Here is a 9,968-nt window from a genome sequence, read left to right on the forward strand (position 1 = left end):
TTTTACCAGTGTTTGCCAGTACCAGGAGCCAAGCAAGTCGGGAGTGAGGGGCCATTTGGTTCACTGAGGGGGCGTTATCTGGGAGTTGCGGTGCTAAAAACAGCCGTTGGCCCTGGCTGGTGGGGGAAACTGTTTCCCCTCCCTGTCGACCCCATAAGCCCCCTCTGATTCTGCAAAATCCTCCTGAACCCCAGCACCTCCCCCTGAAGACCCTGCCTGACCCTCAGTTTCTGGCCCCACAAGCCCACCCCGAGAGTCTGCTACCCCCCCAACCTGACTTACACTACTTTGGATGGCCATTTGTAACTTGATCTAACCTCCCCCTAACCTCCCTAAATGTCTGTATGCTCGCTCACACTGCCCCCCTCCCTCTTTCTCTGTCTCCAAAAATGTAAGGTATGTATAAGGAATGTATAAAGGATAAAATGTATAAGGAATTCAGTAAATATCTGCTTTATAGTTTAAAAAAAAAGGGGGTGGGGGAAAGAAAATGAAAAAAAGCTTGTGGGCATGAGTGCTACAAAACAGTTAAGTTGATAGTTCATTTTGTGGTTCTTCTCATCAGTTGCCATTTTGTGTAGCCTCAGATTAAATTTTTATGAAAGATTAATCATTTTGGTAACTTGGAACCCCTTCCCAGAGGGGCTAATCTAGACTGGCCAGCATTGTGATACCTGAATCGCCAGTGCATGCGAACAGGAAGATCAAAAACAAACATGATCAAATGGGCTGCTCTAATGACAAAAATATATGCAAGTGCAGGGAAGTGCAGACTATGGAGCACCTGCTCATTTGCTGACTTCTTGGAGAGAGCTGAATGAAGGAAGACCTCACTGCAGCAACAAAAGAGCCATCGCCTGTGCACAATTCTGGAAAAACATCTAGTTTGTGACAAGGACACAAGAAAAAGAAATCATTTTGGTTTCTGAAATAAATGTAAATTAAATCTGTGTGTGTACAGTGGTAGCTGAGTGCATCAGCTGCTTATCAAATTTCTATATTTTATCAAGAATAGATCTACTCTGTCTTGGTTTTAATGAACAAGCTCATATCTGTTTTAGTGATTTAAAACATATGAGGTAAAGGTTTTTTGTCTTATGTTAGACTGACTATATATTTGGGGAGAGTAAATAAGCTTTTGCTCTTCTGTGCTTTTCTTACCCCACCCCCGCCTTTTTTTTTTTAACTGAAAGCATTTGTCCAACACTTCTTCGAATCATACAGTTGGTCCAATAAGATATAAAAAGAAAAAAAAATCCCTTGCCTCATTTCCTGCACAGTCACAGCTACAACATTCCTACTTTACTTAAAATACTGACAAGCCTGATATACACTATGGTAATTCTTCCACAGTGGATAGGCAGAGGGCCCTAATTAGAGTGCTACAGTGAATATATGCAAGCGTGGAAATTTTATGGCTATATGTGTGTGTATATATATATATGTGTATGTGTGTATATATATATATAACCTTTATGTGCTTATTTGTTGTTCCTACTATGCTCCCCAAAAATTCTTTAAAGTTGAGCCTGGCACTGTTCCATTTCCTAAATTAGAAGAACGGGATTGAACAGACAATCTTAATGGGAATCATGGAACGGAGTCGTAAGAGGTGCTGTAGAATGATCTTGCATATTACAGCAGCTATTGTGGATCATTTTCTTTAAAAAAAACAAAAACAAAAAACACAAAAAAACCACAAGTAAACAAACCCCACCATGAAGTGTAGGATTACAACAAATACAAATCATATTTTAAAAGAAGAGTCTAAATAGTCTCCAGATCCAACTAAAACCAAAGATCATAGTCCTACAATACGTTCCATATGGTGTGAAACAGCATGTTGGTGTTAGAGTATAATTTTCTCCTTCCTTTACTTCAGTCTTAATCTAAATTGTTATCTCTCCTCAGAAACTTTAATCCTTTTTTCCATTCACAATGCCAAATCATTATTTCTATTGAAATATTTTTGTAAATCCACTTATTTAAAAGATAGTGTTTCATACTGCATAGTTTTCAGTTCGAGAGAGAAGAATTAATTTCAATTTTAATTTTCTCCCTCATTACAATAGATGAGGTTTAAAAACGAAGGCTGAAGCTTCTTTTTAGAGTATACAACTCTGTTTCCATTAGAAGTGAATGGGTTTGGGCGCCTCATTTCCTAGTTAGATGTGCTGAAAATCCCAGCCTAAAAGTCCACGTAGCCTATCGAGAGCAAAACTTGGGCCATATAGAAGTCAGCTTTCATTGATTTTAGTGGGGCCAGGTGTTCATCAAGGGTGGCATACTGAATGGGTTGGCAACCTATATGACCCATCTCTAGATCAGACTAGCAGACACGGGTCATTCAGGGATTCAGCCCTCGTCACGGCTTCCAGAGTCAGCGTCAGGGCGGGCAAGGGATTTAATGCTGTCACTGCTTGCCCTTTCCTCCATTCCCCAACTCCGCTTCTCCATTGCTGACTGCCAACGATTTTCATCCCCAAAGCAACTGACAGCCAGAAATTTGGGGGGGGGGGGGAGGGAGGGGGGGGGGATTGAGAAGCCCCCACCGGCCAGATCTGGAGGTGGTTCATCTGGACCACAAGAAGCAACTGCATGTTAGATGGCCCACCTCTGAAGGCCAGATCCAGCCTGTAGGCTGTATGTTTGACACCCCTGATCGAGGGTATGCTCTTTGGACTTTACCATGATATCCCCTAGTCTGAAAGTATAGCACAAAACAAGTTCTTTGTACAATGATAAATACTTGCTTTGAGTCCCACCCTTTGAATCTATTATAGTGTGTATGCTGATGGAAGCAAACCACTTAGTGTGCCAGTGTCTATTCATCTATTGCATGATGATGAAACTATTAATGTAAGGCTTTAGTATCTTAATATGTTATCAGAACGTTGGCTGGCAACTGAACAGCGAGTAAGTGAACCACTAATTACTTCATTTTCTGCTTTGTGAGTTAATTAAAATTCAACAAGAAATTTGGTTGTCAAAATACTCCTATTTGGTGCCTTGCCAGAATGAAATTGAATTACAAGCACAAGCAACTTTGAGCTGTGTTTAATGAGCAACTAATTTCCAGATCAGAAATGGTGGGATTGTGTCAGAAATAAATAAAAGTTGTGAATTCTTGGGCAAGAGATGCCGTTTGAGAACAAGCTTCAGATTTAATTAGGACTGCTTTAGAAACTAAGTCCAAGTCTTCAGGAAGAGCAAGTATACCTTTCCCTCATGAATGAGGAGCCTTAGCCCAAAAGCCTTTTTTCTATAACCTTGGGAATAGAAGGGACTAGATAAAACGTATTTGCATAACATCTTAAGATGCATGTAATATCTTCAACTTGCTGTCTGTGACACAGCTTAACACAGGAATGGCACTTCGCAGAAATAAGAGCCCAAATCACAGTTAAATTCAGCGTTAGTGGTACAACTTTAGTTTAGCTTTTAATGTTTCTAACATGATGGTGTTCTGAAATCTTGGGTGATATTTCACATACAGTTTAAAGCAGAGAGCCATTTAGTATTTTTCTTTTTTTAAATAGCCCAAAGCCTGCCAAAACAAGGCAATATTTTCCATTGAAAATATTATACAGGAATGATAGGGAATCAGCTTGGGTGGGGTGGAGTGAGTGAGTGAGTGAGTGGAGTGTTATCTCACTTAGTATCAGGGCTTTCATAGTTGTTAAAGTTACTAACCATTAGGGTATGAGAGAGAAATGAATGGTCTTCAGAGTAGTGCAACTTTTCTGAGAGGATGCTTTGTTAGGGAAAGCAGAAGTTGTTATAGATTTGTCAAGATTGAAAAAGGTTTAGTCTTTGGCATGGGATCAGCTGTGCCAAGATGTGTTCTAGTACAGTTGATCTGTCAGGTACATCTCTCTCCTGGGGCTCCAGGGTCCCATTTCTGTGGGACAACGTGGGGCATATGCCTGCAGGTGGAAAACTCCCCCTTAGGGTCCACAACCAAGGGAACCCTACAGGCCAGACGATGTAGCCCTGGATGCTAGATTGCGCTAGGGTGCAATGGGGTTGGGCCATACACGGCCGGAAGGTTGAGCATCACTGTAGTAGATGATCTTTACCAAACCTTATAGTTTTCTGAGCTGTTAAAACTTTTGTGTCCTGAGTCTTTTTAGTTTGCTCCATAACATCTGGGCAAAACAAGGCAATTTTTTTCATACTTCTTACAATTCTGAAGATGAATCAAGCAGATTAAAAAGAGGCTGAAAAACAAGAGAAAAGGCTCCTGCATAAGAGTGTAGGTGCAGCTGAGGGATGACATAAAAGTGGTGTTAGTTCTTGTTTGGGATAGCTAGATTAATTTCCAGTGGTGCACTCACAGGTGAATTAGGCAGGCTATCCATCAGGACAGTGACTTTTAGTGTTTGTATAAAAGAAATTGATATGTGCTAAGATATTGTAGGAAGATTTTAGAATTAAAATCTTCATGGTACTTTTTGTGTCCCTCCACGTGAAAAAGTGATAATGACTGAGTCTATGCAGGCCTTAGAGAGAATAAAGTATGTTTTAGAAATCCTTCAAAATGTGGTGCAGAAAACAGTCTAACCCAGGGGTTTACAATTTACAATGGACTGGATCCAGACCATAAATGTCCAATCTAGCACAGGAAATTGGATTGCACAGACCTGCATCTACAGTGCTCTCCTCTGCTGCAGAGCCTGTTGCTCTGCCATGTCTGCACTTGCTCTCACTGAAGATCAGGTGGGGATGAGTGGCAAGGGTAAGTGCAGGCAGCTGGGCTGGAGGCTTGCAACCCTTAATAGGTCATAAAGGGTAGCCCAGGCTAGCACAAAGTTGCTGACCCCTGATCTAAGAGGTCATTTTGCTTTAGAGCAGGTTTGAGGAAATGCTGTGTGGTGAGCTATTTTGCTTTTTAAATCAAGTTTGAAAGCTGTTGCCATGTTTGCAATGGTGGTGGTAGTCTTGACTAGCTGGATTGGTTAACGTAGTTTAAGCTAAGGTGTTCAAAGGTACCTAAGGAGTACAGTTCCTCAGTTTTCCACAGTTTCATATGGATGTTCCCCGTATGTGGTACTTGCATTATCAAATTGCATAACTTTGAAATATAACGCATGCTTGTGATTATGAAACATGCCTGTTTCTGATCTTTTTTTTTTTTCAAAATCATTTACAGAGTTCAAACTTGTGCTTTGCTTCAGTGGAACACTATACCCCTTCAGATTTGATTTTCTTAAGATGAAGTGATTGTGTGGTCAATGCTTAATTGGAAGTAATTCTTCTCATACAACACAGCTATTTTATAACAGCTGTCATCAGATTTTAATTTTAATTTTGCATACCTTTTCAGTACTTGTTAACTTGAAATATTCATGAATACAGACTAACTGTGCCTTAGGAAGAAACTGGATTTTATATCAAATGAAAAACTTAATGTGCACCCACCTGGTATATATTTAGGATTCTTTTAACCAGCACAATAGCCTACACACTGCACAAGAGCTCACATTGCTCTTCTTGGAAAAATTAAATGCTGCATATGTATGCATCATATAAACTCTCCAGTTAGTTTCTGCTTTACTAAGGGTGGTCACCATTTTTATATAATTCCGAGTTTCCTTCTAGATTTAGGTGAAAGACCAAATTAATAATTAAAATAATATATTAAGATAAGATTGATATAATACAAGTTGATTTAATTAACTTTTAAAATTGAATTCCTAATCTGTAAATATCTGAATTTTGTGTGTGGCTAGGGGAAAGGGGTAGATAAAGGATATCAGATTTATTTTGTAAATCTTATGAATCAGTAAGACCTTCAAAATAAATCTGAGACCCTTTCAAAATGAAACAAAACCAGATAGTCAGATTTTCTCAAGTGTTACCTATTCCTGTTGAAGTCAATGAGTACAGCAGATGTTCAGCATGTTTGTTAAATTTTATTACCATATCTGTATCTGTGTACTGAAGTGTTTTGGGGTTTTTGAAGGGCGGGAAGGGGGTGGTGTCACAGGAAGGAACCAGTCTAGAAAATCTGTTTTTCAGTACCTCAAAACTTTATTGCAAAATTTTTTTAAATACCCATTTAAAAGGATAGAGTTTGTAAGCAATTTGACAGGGGAACTGCACTGTAATTTTTAATTAAATTTGGAATTATTTATAGTGAACAGGAATTTCATAATCTGCAAGAGCTCTAACTTTGGGTGTGATGTAGCAAGAATACCACATACAACTTTTCTGGGTTTTTTTCCTGTTTGTATTATAAGCTTACTTGATATTTTTAAATGTTTTAATTCAACCCTCAAATAATCATTCTCTTGCAAATGGAAGTTTGACAATAAAAAGCTTGTACAGATATAGGAGACTGTGTCTTTTTTTGAACTTACCCATTTGGTATAATCAGAGTAACTTTCTCCTGAAGTAATTCTGAGAATTGTAGTATTTTGGGGTTTTCTGAAGTGGGTATTCTTAGAATCATGGATGTTTCTGAAAATTACAATTTGGAAGTTATGATATAGGCCACTCAGTATGCTTTGTGTTTACTGAATAATAGAAAAACACTTCCTTAGAGTGAGTTTCCTGTATTACAGTACAGAGAATAAGGTAGTGGTGGGGAACTCCTGTTGTTTGAATCAACTGCTCTGGAAAACATATCCCAAGATGCATGATTTAGCCAAGGGCTAAATGATAAGGAAAGGTAAGGTCAAGGGCTAAACCATACCTTTTGGAATATATTTTCCAGAGCAGTTGTCATCTGGTGAACTTGGAGTGTTATATGCATGGAGGAGACATGCTGTGCTTCACTGCCCTGCTTCCTCATGCAGTCCTTTGGTGTTGACATTCCCCAAGGGTTTGTTTTTTCACTACCTGTAGTTCCAGCTTTTGCCAGTTCATTCTGCAAGTACCTCTGAAATCAGATTTTGGGTATTTGAAGTTAGATACCAAAAAATAAGGATGTTTCTTGGTATGTTGGCCTTCCCTTTCCTTATCATTAACACTAATACATCCCTAGCCTTGAAGTGCTTAAGATGTGAGCATTTTCCTTCAGCAATAATTTTGATACTGGTTGTAGCACCAGATGATTATTGCAATGATAGATGAAGCAAATAATATGCAATGCCTGCTAAAATACCAACTAATAAGAAAATCTCCAAAGTCTTTTGTGTTCATTGTACCCTCTCACATGAGAGAAGATATGAAGTACTTGTCTGATGTTTAGAAAATAATTCAGTGGCTGCATCTACACATTCATTAACGTGCTTTTGCTAAGGTGAATTAAATTTTGTATCTCCATTGTATGGTACTAGACAAGATACATTAGTCTATTTTAATGTGCCTTAGCGAAAGTGCACAATTTTTTAGTGATGCTTTAATGCTCGTTAAAATATTCTAATGTGCATGAAAACGCATGTATAGATGCACCTGGTGGCTAGTTTACTTTTGCTAAGTTGATAATTTCCTTAAATATCAAAAGCATACATGTCAGCTATTTATGGGGTCTGTGTAAAGCAGGCACATCTGAGGGCTTAATTTATTTCCATATTTTCTGCAGAGATTGAATACTAATGATGTGCCTCAAAGACAGAAATCTGTGGTCCATAATGGAATTTACATAATTTATTTTCTGAAGAGGGGTTAGAATTGTAAAAGGATAAGGATTGGATGTTACATAAGCTCTCTGCTTCATTCAGATTGGAAAAAGTCCCATGTTGTCATTTGGTTTGTTTTAATAAAATTCCTCAGAAGTGGTAGTCATCCACTAAGAAATACTTTGCAGGTGTTCACGCTAGCGCACAGAATGACAGCTTAGCAAATCTCTGTTTCAGGCATGCCTTTGAATTGTTGAAGCCAGCACTTATGAAAACCGCTAGTGACTTTCAGGAATATAAGCTGTTGCTATCCTTCCGTTTTATTTTTACAAATCTATTTTGTACCTAGCACCACTCCATCCTATCAATTTAGAAGTTTATTTCCTTCCAGTTAAGAAGACCTTTTGCTGCTTAGTCCTCCCTGCTGAAAATGTGTTATGGTTGCTCTTTACAGTCAGCAAACTGAAATAACAATGTAAGGCATTGTTGTCCTTCTCACCCTTTCCCAATCTGCCATATGATTACACTATCCCCATTAGAATTATTTGTTTGTAAAGATCAGTGTTTTGTCTTTCAGGTTTTGCTGTGGCCCAGTGTATAAACCAGCATAATCCATCTCCACTTTCATCACCATCTCCTTCCAGTGGCAGTGGGAGTACTGGACGGTGTGATTCAATTACAGCCAGCTCCACTTCCACTCCCTCTGCAGCACAGAGTCCATCAGGTATTAAACCACTATTTTCAGCCCAGGCACCCAGGGGTAGGCAGTAGTATATTTTCTGAACTCTTACTGGATTAACTAAACAACAAAAAAATTGTTTCAAGTTGTTACCTTGGTCTTTTGCAATAGTGTCTACAAATGAAGTAAGTTAGGAAGTAGGTTTTGAAAGTCTTTTCAGCTTTGTGGACTGCTATGTTCAATGGATGTATTTTGTTGGCAGTGATTCTGAACACTAGTTGAATGATGCCCCCACCATTATCTATTCCTTACTGGTATGTCTATATGTTCTGTTCATTTTAAATGGGAATCATTGTGCATGCATTTACAAAGCATCAATGACATGGAGCCCCAGTGAACTTTAAACACAGCTGAATGTTTATGCCGAGACATTTGATTACTGTAAAGTGCCTGACTTATATAAAAGCAAGTAACACTTAAATGTTTATATCTTCTATGTTGTATTGTAACTATAGGGCACCTAAGATTCATTTTAGCACTGCCATTGTATCTAGGTTATTGCATTTTAAAATTTGGACAGTAATTGAGGATAGTTTACTTAAATAACTGAATCTCCTCAAATATCTAAGTCTTTGGTTGGTGGAGAGGAAGTTTGAAATTGTATGTTAATTGACCATTATAACTTGCTTTCAAACTACACAGTTGCAAACCAGAGTGCATTGCTGTTCAGTGAGATTTGTTGCATTCTAGTTGGAACTCTTCCATTATTCCGCTTATTGTCCAGTATTTGTAGAGCATTCCACAGTGCCTTGAATTCTGAACATACATTGTGTTGTGATCACTGACACATGCGAGTCAGAGAGCAGCTGAGACTGCAGCTGGGTAAAGTAAAAAGATCATCCTGAAATAATTTGCATTGAAATGCTTCTGTTTTGTCCCTGCTGCTGTCCCAGCCCCATTAGTTTTGAAAACTGGGGTGACTGTTACTTATTCTGACAATGGCCCTAATGCTTGAAACACTTGATGGTCCACCACTGCTTTGTTTGCCATCTAGGTGGCTATTTCATTTCTTGATATTAGGTATTCCATTATTGGCTTTCTTATAGATATTCAAATGGATTTACTATATTTACTTGAATCTAAGATATTTTTTCCCCACAAATCAACATGGGGGTGTGGAAAGCTCCTTGTCTTAGATTTATGTACAAAGTGGGGAGGTGGAGGGAGCAGGTTGCTGCTGTGGCTCTGACTCTGGCCCTCAGCCTGGGTCCAGGGCCAGAGTCAGACCCATGGCACCTACCTGTCCCATGCTCTACTTGCCCTGTGCAGCTTATTACGCCCACCCTTATTGTCAGGCGCAGCTTGGTTCCAGCTCACGCTGGGTTCCCTCCTAGGCAGGAGCACATGGCAACTCCATCCCCTGCCCAGCCAGTTAGCAGTACCAACCAACCTGCTGCGCCCCCTACCTAGGCAGTCAGCAGTGCCAATATTGCTGCAAGGGCTGCACTGCCTTGTGCTGTGCTCCAGGGAGGCAGAGCAACATGTGACAATAAGGTGGTAGGGGAAAAGAGGCAGAGACTGGGAGGAGGGCAGGGGCTGGAGGGAGGTTGGGGGTGGGGGTGCAGGTGGCAGGGTGGGCAGGAAGGCTACAGGGAGAAGTAGTGGGGGGGCAGAGAGCGAGGGAGTCACCTGACCCCACCCTGCTATCCACTTGGCCACTGCTT

At 39.7% G+C, this 9,968-nt stretch overlaps 1 protein-coding gene across 8 annotated transcripts in view; it reads left to right on the forward strand.

Moving 5' to 3' along the window:
* CLEC16A (C-type lectin domain containing 16A) overlaps positions 1 to 9,968 on the forward strand; it is a 172,065-nt gene that overhangs the window by 145,831 nt on the left and 16,266 nt on the right. For 7 of the 8 annotated variants that reach the window (XM_025203264.1, XM_006015503.2, XM_025203278.1 and 4 more), the window contains one exon: positions 8,143 to 8,289. The exons of the other annotated variant lie outside the window; for it this stretch is intronic. In XM_025203264.1, coding sequence (XP_025059049.1) covers positions 8,143 to 8,289 — 147 coding nt within the window. The remainder of the gene's footprint in view (positions 1 to 8,142; positions 8,290 to 9,968) is intronic. 8 annotated transcript variants of the gene reach the window in all.

Source organism: Alligator sinensis, unplaced genomic scaffold (genome assembly GCF_000455745.1).
Source record: "Alligator sinensis unplaced genomic scaffold, ASM45574v1 scaffold73_1, whole genome shotgun sequence".
Taxonomy (NCBI): domain Eukaryota; kingdom Metazoa; phylum Chordata; order Crocodylia; family Alligatoridae; genus Alligator; species Alligator sinensis.